Source organism: Theobroma cacao, chromosome 8 (genome assembly GCF_053813885.1).
Source record: "Theobroma cacao isolate CCN51 chromosome 8, ASM5381388v1, whole genome shotgun sequence".
NCBI classification, from domain to species: Eukaryota; Viridiplantae; Streptophyta; class Magnoliopsida; order Malvales; family Malvaceae; genus Theobroma; species Theobroma cacao.
The window spans coordinates 29,214,049-29,239,220 of record NC_142646.1 but is presented as its reverse complement, the minus strand read 5'-3'; the positions used below and the strand labels follow the sequence as shown (position 1 = coordinate 29,239,220).

The 25,172-nt window shown below is 30.3% G+C and overlaps 3 protein-coding genes and 1 long non-coding RNA gene across 6 annotated transcripts in view; 3 read left to right on the top strand and 1 right to left on the bottom strand.

Moving 5' to 3' along the window:
* Positions 1-5,006, top strand: part of LOC18593048 (uncharacterized) — a 6,427-nt gene extending 1,421 nt beyond the window's left edge. The window contains exons 2-6 of one of the 3 annotated variants that reach the window (XR_001929144.2): positions 1,563-1,762; positions 2,653-2,754; positions 3,410-3,476; positions 4,426-4,477; positions 4,567-4,707. Coding sequence is in view for 2 of the 3 variants with exons in the window: in XM_007020071.3 (XP_007020133.1) it covers positions 1,563-1,762; positions 2,653-2,754; positions 4,426-4,477; positions 4,567-4,679 (467 nt within the window). In the remaining variant the exon portion in view is untranslated. Of the gene's footprint in view, positions 1-1,562; positions 1,763-2,652; positions 2,755-3,409; positions 3,477-4,425; positions 4,478-4,566 lie in introns of all 3 variants that reach the window. The other 2 variants (XM_007020071.3, XM_007020072.3) reach the window with 2 other exon arrangements.
* A 4,859-nt stretch (positions 5,007-9,865) lies between these two features.
* Positions 9,866-11,412, top strand: LOC18593047 (alpha/beta-Hydrolases superfamily protein). The gene is made up of 3 exons (XM_007020070.3): positions 9,866-10,065; positions 10,182-10,465; positions 10,798-11,412. Exons 1-3 carry the CDS (start codon positions 9,940-9,942, stop codon positions 11,324-11,326), a joined length of 939 nt encoding a protein of 312 aa, XP_007020132.3. The 5' UTR covers positions 9,866-9,939; the 3' UTR covers positions 11,327-11,412.
* Positions 11,413-12,289: 877 nt separating this feature from the next.
* LOC18593046 (MICOS complex subunit MIC10-like) lies at positions 12,290-15,331 on the bottom strand. Its single transcript, XM_018126196.2, has 3 exons — positions 14,993-15,331; positions 13,818-13,960; positions 12,290-12,548 (listed from the first exon to the last, which is right to left on the bottom strand). The coding sequence occupies exons 1-3, from the start codon at positions 15,123-15,125 to the stop codon at positions 12,534-12,536; spliced, it is 291 nt and encodes a 96-aa protein (XP_017981685.2). The 5' UTR covers positions 15,126-15,331; the 3' UTR covers positions 12,290-12,533.
* A 4,470-nt stretch (positions 15,332-19,801) lies between these two features.
* Positions 19,802-21,564, top strand: LOC148761329 (uncharacterized). The gene is made up of 3 exons (XR_016027841.1): positions 19,802-19,905; positions 20,559-20,644; positions 21,463-21,564. It is a non-coding gene; the product is annotated as an uncharacterized LOC148761329 (long non-coding RNA).
* The last annotated feature ends 3,608 nt before the right edge of the window (positions 21,565-25,172 follow it).

Genomic DNA, 25,172 nt, shown 5'->3' with positions numbered 1-25,172 from the left:
AGGATTTACTTTTTGTTATTTGCTTATTACTTTTTGATCTCTATTAAGTATATAATAGTAGTACAAGTAGATAGTCTATATTTCTTTGATACATATACTAATATCAACATGATATTACCTATAATGTTATTCATGAAATTCAAAAATTGAATTTGTTTAATCCTTCATATTTTTTTTTTTTTTTTTTTTGCTTTTGTACTATGTAAGTAAAAAGCAAATAAATGACTTGAATGTAGGGTTAAAAGTTACTCTTTTTCTATAAAGAAAGTTACTTGTTTTTACTGTTAAAAACAGTTTATATAGCATAAATGGGTAATTAGATTAGATTTTTATACTATGATAAAATTTGTCAAAGCTATTATCGTATTTAATTTTACCAAGTTTTGCATAGTTATTCTTAATAATTTGTGCTCCTGCTGAGTAAATTTTTTGGATCTGTCCTTGTCCACATTGCTATGTAGTATTTAGTTGTAAACTAAAAGACCATGCTTATTATCAAAATTATAAAAGTTCTATACATATCTCATTTCGCTGTCTATTTTAATCTCGTTATTTAAATAAATTATCAGGTCTTGTGGAAAAGAAATAAAAAGAGACCATGGTAGTTAGTTGAGTCTTTAGGCTTGTACTATACTAATTTCATTTTGTAATTTTCTTCTTTTGCTGGGAACCATCTAAACTATGGTCAACTATGGTTTTTTTTTTTTTTTTTTTTTTGGAATTGAGTTTTGGCGTTCCATGGGTTGTTAAATCACTGAATCTTATGATACTCGGAATCCCAGTCTTATCAGAATTACTGAGTATAACTCTTACACAAATGTGTGTCCACAAAGGCATACAAATACTTGTAGTTCTAGAATTGTTGGAGTCAATTTAGTAACAATAATGTTTTTCTTTATATCTGTGAGAAATTTCTAGCCTGCGTTGTTCTTCTGTCCTTTTTCTTGTTCTTTCCCCTCATTTTTCAGCACATATCAAGTAATTCCAGAATCTGCCACACCTAACCAACCCTCCTTTGTAACCCCAAAGTCCCATCTTACTAAGTTCATGTAAATCTTTTCTTTTTATAGCATAAACAGGGAATTTTTTCTTTAATTTCTTTTTTGATTTGTATCTATTACTTTAAATTGCCGTTGTCCTTTTAAAACCTCTAAAACCACACGGTGCTAGCTTAATCAACTTATCACCCTACCAAACCAACCTTTGATACCATACTTCTGTATGCATGTCTTATTTTTATTAATAAATTTATTTCATTTATTATATATTTGCTTTGCTTTCCAATTACTCTTTCAATCTCTAGTCTGAATGAAACCAATTCCAATACATGTTAAACCCTATCCCTCACTTTTTTAACCTTTACAAACTGCTAAGTCTTTTATTTTCTGTAGCTATGGCTATTACATAACCTGTGTTGGTCAGACCACTTCAATTTGCTCTATATGATAATCTCTTCTAAAATAATATGGCATCGATTATCAGTAAGACTATTCAGTAAAAACAACTTTTAGTTCCAACTATTGTTGATAATGAAATAATTCTACTATTTCCCTTCTAATTAGGCAATTGTATTATGCTTGTTTGGCATCATGGATCCTCACTTCACCCATGTAAATGCCCCCTGTGTCGACGTCACATTACTTTGTTGGTTCCTGGTGAGGCCTCTTTAAGGGAGCGTCATAACTCAGCAGTTGCTGAGATTCTGGAAAAGGTTGAAAAATACAACCGATACTTTGGTGGACAATCCAATGGTCTCATTCAGGTATGTGCATGTTTGTTTGTATTGAATTTGCTATGCAGCTTAACAACCTTTATTCTTTGATATAACCTTATTCCAATTAGTGGTTTTATATATTAGCATAAGGTTATTAATTATTCTCCTTTTTCCATTCTTTTTTTTTTCTCAAAATAATAATTCAACCTAATGCCTGGCCTGAGTGTAAAAAGGTTTACTTATCTACTCCGTTTATAGAGTGGATATGTACATTGATTAAGAAAACTTTGACCATTTAAATAATTTGATCTCATTTTTCGAAAAGCCCTTGACCACAGAATAAGAAAGTGTAACTTTGAGGGTAACAACGGAAAGTATGATTTTTTTTTAAAGTGTCACTATCGTTTTGACTCAAAGTAAGAACCAGGTTCTACTGCACTGCTCCTAATCAACAAAACTGTATGATAATCCTAACTTTCAAGAAAGGAACTTTGAAGGATGACCGAGTACAATGTGGTAATCCCTAGCATAAACAAACATAAAATTAGGACAATGAATAATTCTTTGTGGCCTATGCAAAGAATTTCCTAAAATATCCACTGTCGAATGGAGATCATAATTCTAAACTCTGATATTTAATCTTGACTTTCCCAATATATAAATTATCTGCATCACATGCCACTCTGGTTGTTTAAAGTTTTTAAGTTTTTTGTTCTTGCTCATTGTGAGCAGTCTTTGTACCAACTAGCATTTTGAACATTCTTCGTACATCTTCAACACTCTCTAGCACTTACTATAGTTGTGTACCAAAATAATTCAATCCTAGGACTGACCTATTAGCACAAAATTCAGAAACAATTGTTAGGACTTTCAGTGTTTTGACTTTTTTGAGAGCTACTCTAATCTGACATCTGAATCCCAGTTTCTCTTTCTTGCAGAGACTGCAAGACCTTCCTTTCCTGCTTCGCAGGTTGTTACGAGAAATGACAGATCCTCAGAGATCTCTTCCTCTTGTCATCAAAGCTCGTGTATATCTTGCAGTTAAGTTAGTTAACCTCATCTGGATCATTTTTCACATAACATATGCCTTTATTGAAGAGTTATCTTTCTTATAACATAATAACTTCTAAGAGCTTTGGCTTTTCTTCTGCTGAACTCAAAGGAGCCTTTAGATTTATAATGCAGTACCTGTGCTAAATTAAAGCTTTTAAGTACAGCCATGGCGCACTTGTGCATGTTTAGATAGAGATTGCTCACTTTTTGGGGCCTTTTTCCAGACACTTTACCTTTATCATTGCCCTGACTTTTCATCTTCCTTGAACGTATGCCCAATACGTATCTGATGGACATGGGCATGAGGTCCAACTCTCCAAATGTATTGCATAACTAAAAAAATTTTGAACTTAGCGACGCTGGACACATAACTATATCCAATACTCACTCCCAAGTCTGAGTAACATAGGCTTTGTGCATACACATACTTCCTCCAACCCTTTCAAATTGTCACTTGTTGAATTTTCTTGCACTTTAAGAAGTTACAAGGAGAAATGATGATATGGAAAAGTTGCTGTTAAATTGTGTTGATCAATTGAATCTCTTTTATTTCATTTGTGTTTGAAGCATTTTAGGTCAGCAGGAAAAAATGTTGATTAATCCTGTTAAACACTAATCTGGCTGGCTTTTAGTTCTTACCAGAACAGAATCATTATGTCCTTTGCAAACAATAGCAACAAAAGTTTGGAATATTAGACATGCTGCAAAAGTAAGAAACATTGCTGCTTTATTATTCTTTAACTAGATTCAAATATGAATTTGGGAAGTTTAAAAATACTAGTGATGTATTCTAGTTTCAGATTTCAAGATTAGGCAGGGGAAATATTTTCTTTTTTCTGTACTTGCAATGTGACTAGTAATAATTATAAGAAACTTTCAAAAGAGATTTGACAATGAGTTTAGGGACTCGTTGAAAGATAATGGGCTTGAAGGTAACAAGAAGAAAAAAAAAATCAGTAACATTTCCTATAAAAAGTTTATTATTTCCCATTTTTTCTATTATATTATGGCTCTTTAGCCATATCTTGGACCATCATGCCATGTGTATTTTGATCTGATTGCTGAAGCATAAACAACAGCATAATTTACTGTAACATCAGCAACGATCTTACTGATTGGATTTGCTAATAGCGGTGCAATCGATCTGAACTGAGCTGAGTCTGAAGCTGTTCAGGCTTTGGCTTGAGCTCCATGTGAGTTTGAAAATTTCATATTCAAGGATGGCATTTTAAAATTGGAAAAACCTCGATTTGGTGTAGTCTCTTCCTATATATATATATGATCATATTAATAGGTTCACAAGTCAAGCTTCTGTAGGCTCAGATTCGAGCTTGATTTTCTAAACAAGCCTAGATTTTTACTCAGTTTGGCTGCTTTGGTAAATGAGGTTGAGCTGAGCTAAGCTCTAGCATTTGCATGCCTTTTTCTATACCTGAATGCAATTGATGGGCATCAAATAGTTGTTATTGAATTTGTTATAGAAAAAACATCATGTTGCCAGTTAAATTAGATCTTTTAGAGTAAAATGAATAATTTGTTAGATTCTATGTTTCTGTTTATTGCTTCAGCTGTTTAGTGTAGCGTTTAATTCATGGAAATTAATTATCTTTTATCAAGTTTGGTATAGATATGGTCTTATTTCTCGTTCTTCTGCACAGATGTTCTTAAGTACCATCTACATATTCAGCCCCATAGACATTATTCCTGAAGGTACATCATATTTTGGTTAATTATCTTGGGATGATTGTTTGGTAACTAACAGTTGCTTGACATCATAAATGCTTGGTGTTGAATCACAGCAATCTTGGGGATAGTTGGCCTCTTGGATGATCTTCTTATAGTTCTCGTCTGCTTTCTCCATGTTGCTGCCATCTATCGGTCTGTTCTCTACTATCGTCATGGAGGTTCTTGAAGTTTACTGGAGCGTTGATATAGGTAAACTCACAGAACGCTAAACACACATAATGAGTTGGAAAGTATATAGTTGTATGGGTAGTGAATTAATTAGGATTACTTTCAAGTAGTTGTAAGTGTAATATAGCAAAGTTGTTTGTTGAGTATAGTTCTACTTGACAACTTGTGCATTTGACTTGTGTTGATAACCGTTACACAAAAATTTGATTTTTTTTATTTATTTTTTCAAAAGTATATCATCTGCTTACTGAAAATGTGCACAACCACTAAAACCTTGATGGTCAGTTGAATGTATTGTTTATCATGTGTTACCCCCTGCTTCTCACCTTGAGTGGTCAATTTATGCTGTTTAAGATAAGTTTCCTGTGCCAAACCTTGATTGGTCTTCCCCGCTTAAAATCTGACTCATAGACTTACAATGTTGGTGACCCAACAACTGTAACATAGCCTTCAGATTTATTGAATACTTCTTTTGCTCTTGATACCCACTTCTCTGCCCCTCTTAGTGCTCCTTTCGAGACCCTTCCCATTTTCTCCAAATAGTTCACACTTTTTAGCAGTTTCAAAACATGGTTGTGGACAGTTTCAGTTTTTCTTGCCATTTCATCAGACAAAACCCACAAGTAAGCAATGGTTAACACAAAGGTTGACTAACTGCAGCCTCAGTTGCTCCTGCTCATTCTCTTCCACACACTTTGTTGTTATGATTTAACATCTGCAATTGTCAACATTGAATATGTGACTGCCTCTTACAAGTCGGTTGGAATAATGGCAGCCAATTCCTTGGCTTCACCTTTTTGCTAGAGAAAAGGTGACCAAATGTGTTGAGGATTTTGGATTAAATCTCTGCTATATATAATTAGGGGTGAATTGTTAATATAAGTTGAGTCCTCTTGTGGCTTGGCTTGCAAACGGATGCCATGATTTGGTGAAATGAGCAAAAGATAGTCACTTGGATGGCCATGGGAGGCAGCTGCTTCTTGCAACTAAAAGATTCAGAGGACATGCTTGATGGTGGCACGCAACTTGGGGACCAGGGTCTAGAAGGAAAACAAGATGTCATACGTCCGAAATTCGTAAATTGAAAAAAAAAATTCAAAGACGAATCATGTGCCGTCCTGTGCACCTAGAAGGCATCATTTAAGTTAGTCATATAATTAACTACAAAATAATTAATTTATTGATTAATTCTCTCAAAGACACGTAGGTAGATCAATTAAAATTCATTTATAAGTCATGTATTTATCTCTTGTGGTAATTTAAATATTAATATTGGATGAATTAAAATTTGTCGATTAATTATTTAATATTTTGAAATGGAGAAAATTATAAATGTGACTGCATCTTAGATTTCTCTATTTTGTTCATCTAGAATATTATCTCTTGTTGTTGATCTTAGGTAAGATCAACAAAATTAATAGCAACACACTTTTGTCCATTTCAACAACAACAACAAGAGATATTTAAAAATTGAAATAATATTTTAAATGTTTTCATTATTTTCAAATACTCATTTACTTGAGTGTTCATTTCGAAAATTAATAAACTTTCATGTAATTTCGATTAAAATTTAGTGAGGTAAGGATATTTTACCCTAAAATTTGACATAACGCTAAATATAATAAAAACTATATCCTAAATTTAAGTTAATAAAGTATTAACATATTAAAGTAACTTATTATATTAACTTATTTTTATATTAAGTTATCAATATATTATATTCTATTTAACATATTTATTAATATATATTATATAGTCTATACGCTATAGTATCTTACTTTTTATAAGTTATTAATAAATTATAGTAATATAGCATAACTTATATTAACATAGTAAGTTATATTAAATTATTAATATTAGTATACTATAGTAGTATAACTTATATTACTAAAGTAACTTACATAGGTAATTGAATAAAATAACTTATTAATATACTATATATTGATATATTAATGAGTTAGTGTTATTATATTATTATATATAACAATATAATATTATACTATATGTATTATATGACTTCTTAGTGTACTTATATACTATATAAGTATATATTAACTATATATAGTAATATATTAATACACTATACATAGTATTAGTTTATAGTTATACACTAAATATAATAATATATATTAGTACAATATACATATATATTAATTATATGTAGTAAATATTAATAAAGTATACATTGTTAACAGTTATACATTATATAATATATATCTTAACACATTATACATAATATACTTATTAATATATTATTTAGTCAAAAATTATATATTAACAATATACTATATTAATATATTAGTAAAATTATAAGTAATAATGTAATATGCGGTAACATAAAATACAATATTAATATATTATTAAATAAATTTAAAAAACAAGAAGAAGTTAAAAAAATCAGTTAAAACTGATTTAATTGACTAAAGTTGGGTAATTTAAAGTCGGTTCAATTGGATTAATTTTTTTAAAAATGTTGATTAAGTTGATTAATGATTTTCTTTAATCAAATTAAACGATTCAACCGAATGCTTACTACTAAATGTAAAGTGTGTTGACGATCCAACAAGTGCGTCTTGAAAATAGAGAAAGTGGATTCTTAGAATTGAGTCTCTAAAGAGGCTGACAATAAATTGAAGAAATATTCGTAGATTGAGAAAGTGCAAATGATGCTGCTAACCAATTGGGCAAAAATAGGGTGTAAAGGGAGAAAGACTTTACTCATATTGCTCCATAAAATTGGTGATTGTAATTTCATGGGTTGCTTTTGGGTTGGAGATTGGATTGTTTTGTGCGTGCTCTGTTGATTGCTTATAAATGATTAGTCTGGTATTGTATGCATTGAAGGCTATGGCATGATCCTGCTCTCTTCGCATTGTCTGTTGTATGTCCAGTTTTGCCTGTTTATGGGCAACGTCGGTTCCACGAAGGGTGATTGATGTGGTATTTTTGGGTTCTATCTATGGTAATAAGAGGTTGTGTTTTTTCCTTGTAATGTTCTCTAGATTGAAGTTCTGGAGGTTACTATGCTAGCCTTGTATATTAGCATGTTAATCACAGGTTTTATTAAGGATGTTAACGGGTAGGGTACCTTATAATTTGAAGGTACCCGAACCCTAACTTTACAAAAAATCAACTATCTGAATAATTTTAAAATTATTATCCTAACTCTAACCCTATTACATTTTTACTACCCTAAAATTATCCTAATCCGTTTAAAAACCCGATTAGATTAAAAAATTATTACAATCTTCTTCATAGGTATCCAATTACCTAAACTCGTATACATATACAATAATATTTTTTTACGTATTTTATAAAATTAACTACTAATTAAATTAATAAAAAAAATAATAATAAAATTTAAATTTAAATAATCAAAAACAAAAATCTTAAACATAAACTTAAACAACTAAAATAAATATCCATACAACGATATAAACTTAAATAACTATACATAAATATCCAAATAACAACATAAACTTAAATAACTAAACACAAAGATCCAAACAAATAACATAAACTTAAAAAACAAAAAATATAATTTTTATAAGTTATAATTTTTATAATGTTAACACAAAATAAAAAATAAATATATTTATATTTAAAGTATATATACTAAAAGTATTATAGTGTATATACAAAATAGTAATTATATTCTTTATAAATGAACCCAATGTATATAAAGTATAGATATTAAAAGACATTACAATTTAATTAATAATCATAAATTTATTAATTAATTTAATTAAGTATATGAATTTGTCCTTAGTTACATGAAATTTAAAAAAAAATTAACTAAGCTTCAAAACTATTCTAATCTCATAACTTCTTTTTAGAAAATTAAGTTTATATATTATAAATTTATATAAACGATTGTATATATATTATTTAGTAATTAATTTATATAATAGCAATGATATTTTTTACAAATGAACATAATATGTAATATAAAGTGTATGTGTTAAAAGACATTACAAGTTATATACTATAAAGTGTATATATATATATATATATATATATATATATATATATGTATATATTACAATTAATAATTTTATAAGTTTTAACTTTTATAATGTTAACACAAAATAAAAAATAAATATATTTATATTTAAAATATATATATACTAAAAGTATTAGTATATATATAATATGGTAATTATATTTCTTATAATATTACTCAATATATATAATATATATATTTAAAAACATTTCAAGTTAATTAATAATCATAGTTTAATGAATTAATTTAATTAACTATATAAGTTTATCTTTAATTACATGAAATTAAAAAAATAGTTAGATTCCAAAACTATTCTAAACTCAAAGACTCTCTTTAAATCTATATATTATAAGTTATAATTTTTGTCATCTTAACCCAAAATAAAAAGTAAATACATTTTTATTAAAAATGTATATAATTGTAATTATATTCCTTTGTAATATGATATGATATTCATATTATTTAAACATAATTAATAATCTAATAATATTTTTATTTATAAATATTCATATAATCACATTAGTAATTTAACTAACTATATTTTTAACATATTTGTCAACATTTAATAAAAAAAATTATTTGTCAAGATGGTAGAGAGTTTGGGTGCTTTCCTTCCTTACTTGGGTTTGAGTCCTATTAGCATCAATTTTATTCAGCTATTTAAATTGTGAATACCCTATAATAAAATACCCATTGACATCAATTTTATTCAGCTATTTAAATTGTGAATACCCTATAATAAAATACTCATTGACATCCTTAAGCTTTACTCTGTAATAGGCCCCATCAACTTTCTTAAAAAAAAAAAAAATTTAACAATGTTACCCATTTGAGAACAGTAATAAAACAAAAATTTTATTTGAACAGAACATTTTGTAATGTTGTGTGATAAAATATTATATTATAAAAATGTATGCGAAATTTATCCAAATATTTAAATATATCCAATTTGTACATAAAATCTAATTGCATTCAATAAAATTTTTTTAAAACATTTATTTTTAATTCTAAAAATATCAAATAATTTATAAAATTTATATTAAAACAAAATTTTAATTATATAATAATTGAAATATTAATTATCTTTTTATGAATTTTTTTTTATGGCAGTTAGTGAGCAAAGGGCTTCTGTTGTGAGGAGATATTTTGTCCACAAAACCAAAATATCTTGAGTCAATCACTCGCTCATCCGTCTCCTTCACATGTGCAACGCTCCTTCTCTCCCCTCTTCCGCCACGCAAAAGCAGAAGAAGATATGGGGCTGGCTTCAACACCCTCCTCCTCATCCTCCGTGCTCTCCACCTCCCTTTGCGCAACCAGAAGTAGCTCTCTCCCGCTCCGCCACAGTCGTCACCATCACCTCCGCTTCCTCTCAACTTTTGTACGGTTCACTTGTCCTTTTCAACTCTTTCTTTTTGAACATTTGTTTCTTTAATTAATTGATCATTATAGAAATTATCTGCAAATTCTGACTTCAACCTTTCAGTTTATGTTCAGAGAAACTGCAATTTAAATTGCCGGGGATCATCGGGTAGGAGTTCTGCTGAGAGAGTGAGGTGCAGTGCAGTGAAAGTGGAAGACGACATAGACGATGAAGCATGTGAGTTGGTGAATGGGGTGGAGCTTTCTATCGGGGAAGGCGATAATAACATCCAAGCTTATCTCTTTAAAGCTGTTAAGAACAACAATGGAACATGTGTGTTGCTCTTATCTGATATCTTTGGGTTCCAAGATTCAGCCACCAGGGATTTTGCTTACCAAGTTGCCTGCCATGGTTACAAGTATGTTTCTTAACCTTGAAACACTCAAAGGTTTTCTCTGCTTATTAATCCCATCTTTAATTTTTTATTTAATCCAAATGTCGCTTTATATCGCATATAGTTTAATGTTGCATGCAGTCAGATGATACTAGTGATGTGATAGACACGAACATGTAACATTTTCATCATTTATATTAATACTATGTAAAAATAAAATGATAAATAATATTTTAATTAATGATAATAAATTAATTATTAATCATATCAACTTAATAAAAGTTTATTTTAAAATTTTTAAATAATTCAGTAACTTTTTCGAATATTATACCCTAATATTCAAGTGAAATTTGCAGCGTCCTTGTTCCGGACTTATTTCGTGGGGATCCCTGGGCAGAGGGCCGGCCGAGAACAATGTTAGAACAATGGTTGGCTAGCCAAGATCCGGAGAGGGTTGCAAAGGACATTGCTACCTCAACAAAATGGATAGTTGATGAATTTACAGCAGCAGGAATTTCAAAGAAACTTGGTATTATTGGGTTTTGCTTTGGAGGTGGCCGAGTCATAGACGTTTTAGCTGCAGACCAGGGTGCGTATTTCAGCACCGCTGTCTCATTTTATGGAACCAGGATGGACCCATCTGCAGCATCTAAAGTAAAGGTGCCTGTCTTGTTCATTTCAGGGGACAATGACCCGCTTTGTCCAGTTAGTGTTTTGAGTGAGTTTGAGAAGAGCATTGGCCAGGGGTCTAGGGTGGTAATCTTCAAAGGAAGAGGTCATGCCTTTGCACATCGACCTGGATCTCCTGAAGAGGATGGAGATGCAGAGCAGGCTTTTACATTGATGAGAAATTGGCTACATGATGGCCTCCTTGTAAATACCTGAGACTGCAACTATGTTTATTGTTATGTTGTATGTTGTTAGAAGTAGAATTGGTACAGCTGATTATGACTACTGCATCTTTCTTACCATGCTCTCGGAGATTGATGTACATGCCCAAATAGCAACCTGGTTTGGATGATTTAGTGAAAATCGGTTCAGTTTGATCTGAACCTAAATTGGCCAACTGAGCATTCATAGGATTCTAGGCTCTTCACCCGGTTGGACCCTCAAATTACCACCCAAGAGAGGTTTGGAGGAAATTTTGATCTCCATGCACAAAGGATAAGAAAGCAAGAACAATATAAGCTCTGCTATTGACAAGTAGATTTAAAACCATCCTTTTCTTCTCCTCTTTCCACTGTGTTTTGTCTAGCTTCAATATGCGGAAAAAATTGACCATAATTTGGGTTCTTTCCGCAAAGCTTGCTCCATTTCACACAAACTAGGGTGATACAAGCTCTAAGATTATGTTTAGATTGAAGGAAGAGAATAAAAAGGGAGGGAAGGGACACTTTTAGTTTGAGCAACATTTTAATAAAACGATGAGGTTCTTCGAGAACTAATTGCATTCATCCACAATCCTCTAAAACTCCCAATCTTATTAAACTCTTCAAATTAAAGGAATTTGGGGAAGCCTTCTCTGCCTCTCTTCCACTAATAATTTGAAAAGCTAATCTAGATTCTCTACATCCTTTAATATTGTACTGTCTACCCAAATTTTTGCCACAAAAGACCATTCTGTCCAGTTGTCCCATATGACCCAAATGAGAAAGCAGAAAATAGGGGCCTGGGAGAAGAAAAAACATATGACCTACAATAAATATAAGATAAAGAGATTAAAAAATTAAGACCTACATATACATCCTTAACTTTCCTATGCAATAAGGCAGCTGAAAAGGAACTTCACATATCAGACAGCACTCAGCAGGCCAAACAAGTACAACTCTTAACAATGATCACACAAAATTCAAGCCTGCAACAGGAATTATTTTCATTTTCCCCTCCAAATTGTGTTCGCTCATGATATAATTAGAGAACAAAAGAAAACAGGATTGATACCAAATTTTTGGTGCATCATAATTGTTTACCCACCAACAACAATGTTTGTACTACAAATTCAAGACATTTCTGGGGAAGAAAGACTAGAAATATCAACTTGTGAAAATTCTGAATTTAAACTGTCAACTTAGAGGAACTTCAAAACATCAACTCACTCCTGTCCATCCTGGAAAGCAGACAGAGAACTAAATAAACTTTCTTATAGAGATTATTGCAACATATATTGAGTAAAATTCACATAAAATAAATTTGACAAACAACTTTCATAGACTGATTTTTTTGAAAACTAGTCAAACTTAATAGACTGCTACTAAAAGTGTCAGAAAATTTGACATCTACTGCAGACATAACTAGTGCTTAAACTGCCAAGGCTGTACATAATTATCATCCAAGAGACTGGGTGGCAAAGCACCAATTGGCTATGCTTGGGCATTGTTACTAATTTTTTCCCTTGGGTGCAGCCAAATTGATTTTGCAGGAAGCTTTCCATCTAAATGCTTTTCATAAAAGTTTAAAATTCTCTAAACATTTCACAACTAGTTTAGTTTTTTAATATTCTGAGAAATTACATCTTTTAGGATTACCTTGTCTGAATTAACAGTTGTTTAATACTATATAATGGTTGTTTTAAGTCCACAGCAGTTATTAAAAATAAATAAGATGAAAAATATACACCAGAGAGATGGCTTAAGGATTTGTTGAACTCCAAGAAAAAGAGGCACAGAGAGAGAGAGAGAGAGAGAGAAGAGAGGAGAGCACCCTATACTTGTCAATGTTTCAATAGTATGGTATAACACTGAGTAGGTAATTGACCTAAAGATATCTTCCCATCCATTTTCTCAGCTAATGCCTATAAGCAAGTTGCAATAACCAAAAGAACTCTACTCAAACAGCTCACATGCATCTTAGGAGAAGAGTTCATGTCAAAATATCAGATAACTGACACATACCAACTTTTCAGTATCCCAAAAAGACTCCAACTTCCTATATTAAAAATTTATGAAATATGCCTTGGTGTGTAAATTTGATCCATCAGTATCACACTATTACAGTACATCATTCTCTTTTAGTTCTAGTTATTATTATAAGAAATTATCTTAGGATAAAATTTCTCATCATCGCAAATTATTTGATTCAGGTTGCTGACTCCTATATGGCTCTAACATCATTGGTTGGGCATGGGTGTTGAAGTTGAAGAAATCATAAATGAGTTATGTAATTTGGGCAATCATAACCTAACCCAGAATGGCACTGCTATTGCTGATGCATATCCACCCATTTGACACCTTAAAAACTATTAACAAGTTTATGAAAATTTTAACTTTTGTATAGACAAAGGATAACCACTAAAAACAACTAAAACATGAAAGTACGACCTTGAAAAGGAAGCGGTCCAAAAGATTAAACTCTTAGTTGAATAAAACATTAGTCCTACCTGAGGAGCTGGAGCATCTGCAAGTTTAGGAGGAGCCAAAGTTGCAGAAGATCCATCAAAAATACGAGAACAATCTGTGTATGCAGATCCAATTCCAATCCCAGCACCAAAAGCTACAGCTGCCCATCGAGTCACTGGACTCCCTGGTATGACAAATCAAAATGCATCAATATTATGAATTCAAGGAAGGAAAGTAAAAAAGAAAGCACAGAATTAACAACGCTTGGGTAGAAGACTACCATAAAAAAATTCAATGTAATCAAAGGGACCAAACAATAAAAGTTAAAACGCATAGTCAGTTTAAATGTTTAGGCTTTTCTTGGTAGGAAGGATGGAAAGGAGGAAGGAAGGAAAAATTTAAGCTCAATGGTTAAGCTACAAAATAGGAAGGTGGTCATGAAACACAAGATTTAAAACCTTTCCCTTTCCATCCTCGCTGCGAAGCAAAACCTTAATCCACTTTATCATTAATTCTAGGCAATCTACAAAGATGGCAAAATTTAGCTTCTAACAGGAGCTAGTTCTGCTGTTGGAATACAAGTCAGTGAAGTAAGACGCACACATAGGGATGCAATCACTGCTCAAATATCTTAAGATAAGAGCATGATATGGTATCATCGATCACACACTGATCCTTAAGGAAGCCACTTGGTCTATAATGTTTCCAATTAAATGTATATTAATGTGCAGGTATGTTCATGTATATGCATGTGCCTAAATATCTACATCCATATCTATGAATGGGGATGCACATGCATGTAAACTTTAAAAGCAAACACTAACAGAACATAATTCCATGTTGCAGGTACAAAACCAAAGGCACTGAGTTAATTAATTACAATCTAATGAAACAATTGCAAGACCCTTCGCATTCAAAACAGACATAGCTCCATCCAATTTCAGACATTATTAGATATCGCTGTATCACATCTTATCCAAAACTGCTGGCTGGCAGCCAGAAATTCAGAAGACATTTCTAGAACCTAATAGACCAATCTGCAATCACTAGAACTACCACAGATCCAAAAACCATCAACTGCTTGGGCATCTGGCTTAATCTATAACTTAAAGACGCTAAATTCTAATTAATTACAATTATTTTCAACAATTAAGCAATTGAGCAGTTCAAAAACGATGTCTTGAAAGAAATCAATTTGGGGGAAAGAGAGACGAACTGAAGAAAAGGAGGCCGCCAAAAGCGCCAGCCATGGATGAGTAAACGAAGCGGCGGACAGTCAGATCGAGGCAGGCGTCCCATTTTGCGTTAACGTCATACTTTGCCGGCATCAAGTCCTTGTCCTCTGCCATTTGCCTTTTTTATTTTTCAATTACCACTATAATTATTCCTTCTTCTTCCTCTTATTGTTCCTTTGATTCCTTCTTCTTCCGCTGCGTTGCTTCTAGCTAGGTAACGATCGTTGCGCTCTTTGCCTTTCCTTGGCATTCGTCTGTGGAAATTCGGGGAATTTTCCGTCCCCTTACTTTTTCGGGTCTAGGGTTCCACATTTTGGGCTGGCAAATCTGGGCCTTCAAATCTACGTTTGGGCTAGCTGTTTTGCAAATCTTATTTTTTCAGAAAATAAATAATGATAAAAAAATGAGTTAACTCAACAAGAGACAAATAAAATGGGACCGAGAGAGTGTTTCTTAACATACTTTAACTAATTTTTATTAGACATAATATATAAAAAAAGTCTCTAAATTATTTATAAAAATTTAAATAAATTTATATATTTTTATTATGTTCAATCAAGTTTTTATATTTTTATTTTGAACTAAATAAATGTTTATACTTCAATTTTGAGTTAAATAAACTCTTATAACTAATAATTGACTTAATCTAATTGTCATTTGTTATTTTATTCAACGTGACATGTTAAAATATCATAATTAATGATAATGTAACATGTTGATATATTATAATTGATGATGATATGACTTACTAATTTGATATGATAACATTATAATGTGATATTTTTCACCCTTCACATCAATGACATATCAGTGTCATGTGTATGTAAAATGACAAATAGAATTTTTTACTAATAAAAATTATTCAATCATTCATTATTAAGAGCTTATTTGATTTGGATTTTAAACCCATTTAAGGTATTTGACCTTTTTCTCTTTTCGTTTCTATTTCCATTTTTATTTATTTATTTTTTCTTTCTTGCATGCACATATTTAAATTTGAGAAATTATTTCAAAAAAATTCTTTGAATAATAAAAATTATAAAAATAACATTTGTTTTTTTAAATACATATTTAAACCTATGAAACTATTTAAAAAAAATGCTATTTAGGGATAATAAAAAATCATGTTAAATTATTAATTAATTTCATTCAAAATCATAATTATTCAGAATAAATATTTTTAAAATGGGAAATTTTAAAGAAGTTACAGGTGGTGATTTTCTTAAAATTTTCAAAGTGAAAATGACTATGGGACCTTACCAAAAGTGATTGGGGAAATCTCATATTTATTATTACAAGAAGACTTATTTCTAAATAATTAATAAAATATAAAAACTAATAAATATAATAATTAAAATACTCTATAAATTAGAAATTAAACCTATGATAGAATTTCAATGAAGTTGTAGGTGAAAATGTTTTTTTGAAATTCTTAAGTGGGGAAAACATTCTAAAGTTTCACCAAAGTTTCGAAAAATTTAAAAAAAATCAATAAAAAGATTTTCATTTCTTATTCAATAAAATTTTCATGTCACATCACATACATTTTAATTTTGATAATTCAAGTAAATAAAGTCCACAAATGATAGAATCTTCCAAGGAAATTTTATTGAGAAATTTATTGAAAATTCTCGAAATGATAAAATATTTCAAAAATTCAATCAAAGTGTTAGGAGAAAAAAAATCAATATAAAAGTTTTCATTTGCTATTGAATAAAATTGGCAAGTCTTCAATTCATGAAATGAATAAATAATTCAAAATATAATTGGTAAGAAGTTAGGATAATAGTAACATCGCAAAAAATTAAAAATAAAAAACTAGGAAATAAAAAAATGAAAAGTTGAGGGAGAAATAATGGCATGAAAAGAAAAACAATCAAATCAAAGCCTTTTCCATAAATAATCAAATAAATCGGATAATAGAGTTCTTTCCAGAAAATAAATGATGTTCTTAAATACTTTCATGTGAGGAGAATTTAATAATATAATAAAAAAGGAAAATGAAAAAAAAATCAAGAAACAAGGTTAAATATGAAATTAAAGACTAGTTATCAAGGTTAAAAAAAATTACACATGATTAATTGACATTGTTCTTTGAATAAACATTATCCGACACGGAATTTTATTCTCAAACCCATTTATTTTGTAAATCAGAACCTATTTTTTTAATGAATCTTAATAAAGCTTATGATTATATTAAATTGATTGAATCAATTAATTGATTAGTCGGGCTTAACAGAAAAAAAAAAAGGTTGATGGTGACTTTTTTACATATTAGTTGGTTTCGAACGAACAATAGTAGAAGTGCCAAATAGTTTCTTAGCCTTACAAAAAAAACTTTTTTTCTATTTTTCTTTATTTTTTAATTTTTTTAGTAATGTCCAAATCACAAAACTTATTTCATGTCTTTTACATCATGTGACAAAATTTATTAGTTTTCATGTTATTTATTTAACATGACAATCTTATCTCAATTGACAAATGGGCTTAGTTATATTCGTTACATGGCAATTTCAAATAAAGGCTCAATTAGTTCCAAATAAAATGTTAAAAAGGAATAATCAATTGTAATAAGAAAATAAAGATTTAAATAAAAAATTAATATATATAAGAGTTAATTTTGTATTTTAATTTTTTATATTATTATGTAAAAGTACTACGAAGCCAATGTAATGATAAAGGTTAAAAAAGGGTTGGGAAGTGACCAGACCTGATTGCTTCAACTTTTACGAGTCCATTGGTGGCCTCAAAGTTCGTATTAGAAGGGAGTGAATAGCACTTTTAGAATGATATGAAAATTTTTTTCAAGTAAAGAGCTGATTAAAGGAATTTGAAAATGAAAGTTTAAAACTTGCTGGATGAATGATTTAAGTGCTAAGAGTAAGAAGAAAATAAAAGAAAGTAAACAAAACACAATGATCTATAATGGTTAAGTCCTTTTAACCTATATCCAGTATTTTGATCTCCTAATTAAGGACTTTTAAACCAATTCACTAAAATCAGTGGAATTCCCAAGCTTCCACTAAGCTTTTACAATGGCTTATCATAGGTTCAGCCATAACCTTTAACAATGATTTTTCCTGAGATCAACCAAAACCTAAAACTAACGTTTCTAAGGCTAAGTTAAAATCTATAACAACAATCAAGCTAACCTAAGCTTAATCTACCATTTAGAGTGCCTTACACACTCTAAGTAAACGAGAAATGAAAAAAAGATGAGGTACAAATTATCACTTAGCTAATCTAAGATGTACAAAGTTAAGCTCAAACACTTTTTCAAAGGATGAGAGTGAAATATAAGTGTAAAGAGAAGGTTTTTGGTCTTCTAAACTCAAAATCACTTTAGATAACTTCTTTATATCATTTTTGATTGTTGGAGAGGTTTTAAATATTTGAAAAATCATTTTTGGCCATTGGAGACAGAAACTAGTTGTTTCTAACCGTTATTTTATCCTTTTGTACTTAAATTCAAATGTACAGACAGTGCTTCATTAACCGGGCTAAAGGCAGGCTTTAATCGACTAAGTCTTCTCTGACTTGCACACTACTTCTTTGTGTTAACCAATTAACGACAACTTTCATTGATTAATAAATTTCTATTTTCAGGCACCTTCAAGCACTGTTTTTGACCAACCTCCTTTCAACAAATTAATACTCCTTTTAACTGATTAAAACTTTTCTCCATTTATCCTTAATTGTTTAAAATGGGCTCCAACCAATTGTGAATTCTTCAATTTTAGATCTTTTGGTTTGGTGCCTTAGACGGTCATCAATATTTTGAATTTGAATTTTGGCATTTCTTGACACTTTAACTTTGACTTTTAACCAGTTAATTTCTTTTCTTTAATTTGATTAAAAGGCTTCTATTTTGTATCTAGCACCTGCTTAACTAATTAAACCTTGTCTTAACCAATTTAGACATTTCAATTTGTCCTTAGTGTAGCATCCAGAATTACCTTAATTGATTAAGAATTTATGTTAATCGATTATGTAAAACCCGACCCTATAAATACATGTGATGACATACATGCACTGAGTAGCATGTTATTACGCTAGAAAAACACCTAAGAATAGACGAAACCCGATATTGTACCTAACGGTACACTTAAATTGATTTAACCTCGAACTAGTTCAAATAGGAATTGTAGGATGAAATTTAATATTTTATAGTCCAGGAATGACTAAAAATGATTGTTCGGAGTTCGAGGGTTCATTTGGGGTAAAATTGGAAATTTTGATATTCAAGGGCAAAATCGTCATTTTGCCACCTAAGATAATAATTTGATCATGGAGTGAAATTTTTGACCAAGATTAACCATTTGGAGTATAATTTAATGATAGGAAGTGAAAAAGTTTAATTCTGGTGATTTCTGGAGTGTAGGGGCAAAATCGTAATTTTACCACCCACAGACAAAATTTGAGATTTTGAGAGAATTTAGATCAAATTTGACAAATTGGAGAATGGTATGAGTATAAGGGATGAAAAATATGTCTATGGGTAATTTTTCAATTTTTTGGGCAAAAATGTAATTTTTCACTTTTACGGGGGCAAAAGTGTAAATTTCAAAAATTACTCCACCGAGACTTTGGATAAGTCTGAGAATTTTATCTAAGCTATGGATATGTGAGACAAGTGTATGGTAAAAATTTGAAAACAAATGGATGAAATTTTAAAAATGGGCCAATGGGAAAGTGACACGTGGCATTTTTAAAAATGAAATAATATTATTTTAATGAAAAATCAGCCCATTTAAACCCCATTTTAAGTGCTGGCCGGCCATAAGGAAGAACAAGAGAGGAAATAGAGAGGAAAGGAAGAAAAAAAGAAAAACCAAAGAGAAACAAGAAAATTCAAAGGGAAATTCGCGGTTTTCGACCGTTTACGCGTCTAGCGGTAAGATTTTTCGATTTTAGCTTGATTTCTACCTTTCCTATGCCTTTATTTCCATTTAGCATGCTTGAGGAGAGAGATCAAAAAGTGATATCAAGGGCTGGACGAAATTCTAGGGGAGAGAAATTGAAATTTTTAGGTTTTGATTTTTAGTTAAATTGATAGTTTTAGTTAGTTAAATGTGTTTAGAAATTAAATTGGGCAAGAAATCATTAAATTTTCACAATACCCACTCTTGGCTGGATGCTCAATGCTGTACAATGATGATGAATTGATTTTATTCTAAAGAAAATGAAGAGAAAATGATGAAAAACGATTAAACGTGATAGAAAAACAAAGTAGAAAATTAATCGACTTAATGTCCCATTTTTGGCCGAATTTTTCAAGAAAGGGAGTGAGCTGATTTTGTTGTTTTTAGAAGGTTATTGGCTGATATTTAATGGTTAGAAATGTTGGAGAGAGAATGAGATGATTTAGAGCTAAAATGGAGCGCGTTAGCAATTTATCGGGCAAAGTGCCAAAAATAGGTTAATATCGCGTTTAAGCCGTTTTAGGCTATTGCATTTCATACCATGCATTAGTATAGGATTTAAGTTAATTATATAGTGATTTAGCATCAATGTGATGAATTGTGTAAATTTTTGTAATGTGTCTAGGAGGAGAGCCTTCCGGAAAATGCAAAGAAGTCGTACCCGACGAGTAGTGATCTGGGCGCTTAGAAAGCTTTTAGTTTGTATAAAGGGTGAGTAAACTTATTATTATTGTAAATTATCTAGAGTTTATTTTTAAATGCCCTTTATGTATTTTATGAAATGAAAACGAGATTTTTGATGTTTTAGGAATAAATGTGATAAATAAAAATATATTGTATTGATTATGAAATTGAGTAATTTGAGGCTGCAAATTACTTGAAAAATATATATTTTCCTAGGAATGGCTTATGAGAAATGAGTATATGTGGCTATATTTTGTGAATGCATTGGGAAATTTATGTAAGTTGTTTTTACTATGCAGACTGGATAAATAAATAAAAGCCACGTTATACTGTCGAAATTTTATTAAAATTGGTGGGTTAGTCACTGCAGTGATGGGTTTTCGTGGACTGCCTATTAGAGGGGCACGGTAAACCCAGTTATATAGTTACTCCGGTTGTAGAGGCGAGAAGGGTAACTCCCGGGGTAGTATTAGAGCTCACTTCACGTCGAACCCCCACGTGAATGTGTAACTCGGCCAACGCCAAGGAACGACTGGTTTTAAAAATAAACACGTGTGAATATTTTAACACCCTTGGCAGATTCGGCTAGATGCCTCGACCAAGGTATCCCCGAGGATTAGTTTTGGCTTGAGCCTTGTTTTAATAAAAGACATAAGCCTTAACAACTGTTTTGGTAAATTACAAATATTTTATGGTTTAAGAAATAAATTGGAAACATTATGAAATGGGTTGAAATTTGTTGTTTAAACTTGCCTCCATTTTACTCGCCTTTAGATATTTATGATAATGTCTGTTTACTCATTGGGATTGCAAAATCTCACCCAACTCCTTTCCACCCATTTCAGGTTCAGTATAGATTGTAGATAGCTGATCTCATCGAGGACTACCATTGGATCTGCATTTTCCAAACCGTAGGTTCACAGTCCTCTTTACTTTTGTTTATTCGGAGGCCCTTTTGTTATTGTAAATTAAATTAAATATTTTGGCTTACTGTATTTCAGTATGTATAAATTTATTTAGCTTTTACGCTATACAAATTATTCACGTATAACTCTATAAATATTGTTTTATAAGAAAATAGAATATTTTTCTTAATATTTCTTTTATTTTCTTATTATATTCAATAACCGTAATTTCGTTTTAAATGAAGATTTTAGACTTTTAAACTCATTTTGAATATGAATTATGTGTTTTGTACTTGTATATTACGTTTTAGCCAGTTTCGAAATTTTTGAGAAAAAAATGACCAAAATACCCTTGTGTGGCGAAAATTTTATTTTGATTGTTTTTATCTAAAATAGTATATATTCTCTAAAAACTCGATATTTAACAATGATTGCTCACAAGAAAGGAAAGAAACTGATATGTAAGCCTTGCGAGGTTTCGGTTGGCATTCCGGATAATGAGTGTCAATCGGGAAGTCGCGGCGATTGTCATGGGCCTGAGGGAGGTTCCGGGTCGTGACAGATTAAGACTAATATGTCTTCATTAAAGCTCTTTCTTCTTTACTTATTTAATCAATTAACCCATCTTGCAATTGAACAAGCATCTTGACATGCTTTCAAATACCAAATATATTAATGAATTTAAGCTTTTTCTCGTACACTTAAATAAAATAATTAGACACTAATGAATGGGAATGTTTTGTTATCATAAAAAATAAATAGAGTCAACATTCTTTCTCTTTCTCTCTCTCTCTCTCTCTCTCTCTCTCTCTCTCTCTCTCTCTCTTATTTTTTATGATGACAAAATACTCCTAGATTAAGAGTGCAATGTCTATGTTCAATATGAATGTTATTAATCTTTACGAACAATGAGTTGCTCTCTTTTAGTTAATGCATCTAGTTTTCTTTAAAGATTTGTAATAAAATATTTATAATATCCACAGTAGCTAAACAGAATATACAATATCCACAGTAACTAAGCAAGATATATTGAATATCCATAAAAATTAGTGCAGAATATTCAACAAAACCATAACTAAGCATCACACACATAAATTAAACACGAAGACCTGTCAAACTCTATTTAACTTAGTCTTCGTTCTCTCATTTTTTGTCATCATTAAAAAAGATATTCAAAACTCTCCCTTAATGAGTGCATCTAGATTTTCCTTTAATCTTTAAATCAGACTTTAATGAATAAGAATCATATGCACTCATACACCTAAGTTATACAAGCTTATAGATATAGTTCAATAACTTTAAGAGTCAATCTTGTGTCTATGTAAGAACAAATGTATGAGAGTTAAATCATTTTAAGAACTTGCGAAGGATCACTCATATAATATTCAAGCAAATTTGATCATTTTCTCATAATCAAAACTATAATAATTTTAAAGCTAACAATCTCCTTTTTTTTTATATGACAAAACTATGAGCATAATTTATATTTGAAATGATTTTAAAATCTCCCTCACAATATATGCATAAAATTAAATTTTCTTATAAACCTTCTCCCCTTTTTTGTTATATAAAAAAAGTTCAAAAGAGTGAGCATTAAATACTTAAGCTCAAGAAATAAAGATTAGTAAAATCCATCAAGAAATATGCAACCATTAAGACCATGAATATGTAACCATAAAGTCACCAAGTCATCATATATATGCACTTAATATCCTCAACCAAGTCATTAAAAAAATATACCTATTAAGCACATTCAAGTCTTAATTTATCAAGAGAATCATCAATAAAAATGCCACATGTATCTATATCTGTAAACAAAATGTGGACATAACACTTATGAAGTTCAAGAAAGATAAGCATAAAGGTGGTCAATAAGCACATAAGCGATATTTCAACTCAAATACCAAGTGTTAAAGCTCAATACACTAATTGATAGATATATGTAAAATCTCCCTCTTTGTAAAAGCACAATATTAATTATGAGAGATGGAATCATTTTAAAGCTCATTATATCAATTGGTGAAGCACTACTAACACTTCCCTTATCATTAAGCATTCCAAGCATATCAACTTCAATGCTCAAAACATTTAAGAAAGATATGATCAATTTAAAGCTCAAGTGAGAAGAAACAATTATAAAGCTTAATGCAAATTTTAAAGCTAGATACTAATTGAGAAAACTTAAGGCTTGATACCAATTATGCATTTCAACATTAAAGTTTAAGTGAAAAGCAATATAATGCACAAGAGCTATTTTGGTGTTTAGAAAGATGTTACTGGTAGTAAAGAACACCAAATGTTGAATTCTCACCAAACCTTGTTGTTAAGGATCTTAATTCTTTATGATATCAATAACAATAATTGACTCCCCCTTAAGAAATTATAAGCTCAACACAAATTGTTAGGGATCCTTAATAGATCAAACATTAGGAGAGAAATCATGAGCCTAAAATAAATAAGCATTCAAATGGATATTCAATTTATTTTCCTAATACTCATATATTCATGGAACTAAAAGAGTATGAGCATTTGAATAGATGTTCAACCTATATATCAAATACTCATATTTCAAGAAATATTTGCAAAATAATTCCTAGGCATGTCTAAGGTGTCATTAGTCTTCAAGCATCATTTTCAATTATCATAAAGTATTATCAATAATAAATCATCATCAAGCATTTATTATTTATTCGCACCCGAGCATTTGTCTTATTGGTTGGTGCATAATTCCCATGCCTAAAGAGCAGAGTTCGAATCCCCTTTTCTCCAATTATAAAAAAAAAAAAGCATTCATTATTTATTCTCAATATTTATCAACCAGGTAGTATAAATCAAGCATTTCTAGGAAATTCCCTAATTCATATATAAAATAGCAACTCAAGGAGAAATTGAAAAAAATATAATCATTAAGTATTTTTAGCAAGTATTCTTTGAAATCATTTTCAAGCGGACATTCATCCAAGTCATTTTGAAACAAGCATTGCAAAATGTATACACCAACTTATATATGAAATTATCAATTCAAGGAGAACTTTCACAAAAAGGCATATCATTATTAATGAAGCATGACTAAAGCATTTTGCATTTTTTGCAATCATGTATGAGAGTTACGATCAAATAAGCACAAATATGATTACAAGAAATAAAATGGCTATCTTCCTTAAGCATGATTCCAATTTTGTTTATCAAAATGCAAGCATAAGTTCAATATAGACATATACCCATTCAAAAAATATGCAACCATTGAAGTTCAAGGTACATGCAATTTCTCAATAATTCATGATTCATGAGTGATATTAATTGTTATAGAATATTGAAAGGTAAAGCACTCAACTCATGAACATATTCAAAGTGAACATTCAATTATCAATGAATACCAATTGTCAGGATTCAAGAAAGAGATATTTAATAAAGGCACATTGGGCACTCATTACTAACTAAAGCTATAGGCTATATTTCATTTGATATGTGGTAACCTATAAGCTAAAGTTTGATGCACACAAAATCCTTAGATCAAGTAAACATTAAGGCTTAATGAAGACATAGTTAACGTTTAAATGCATATTCAAAATAAATTTCAACTATGTCAACTTACAATATATGTCATGATCAAACATGACAATTAAATTCATAATCAAATGCATAGCTCA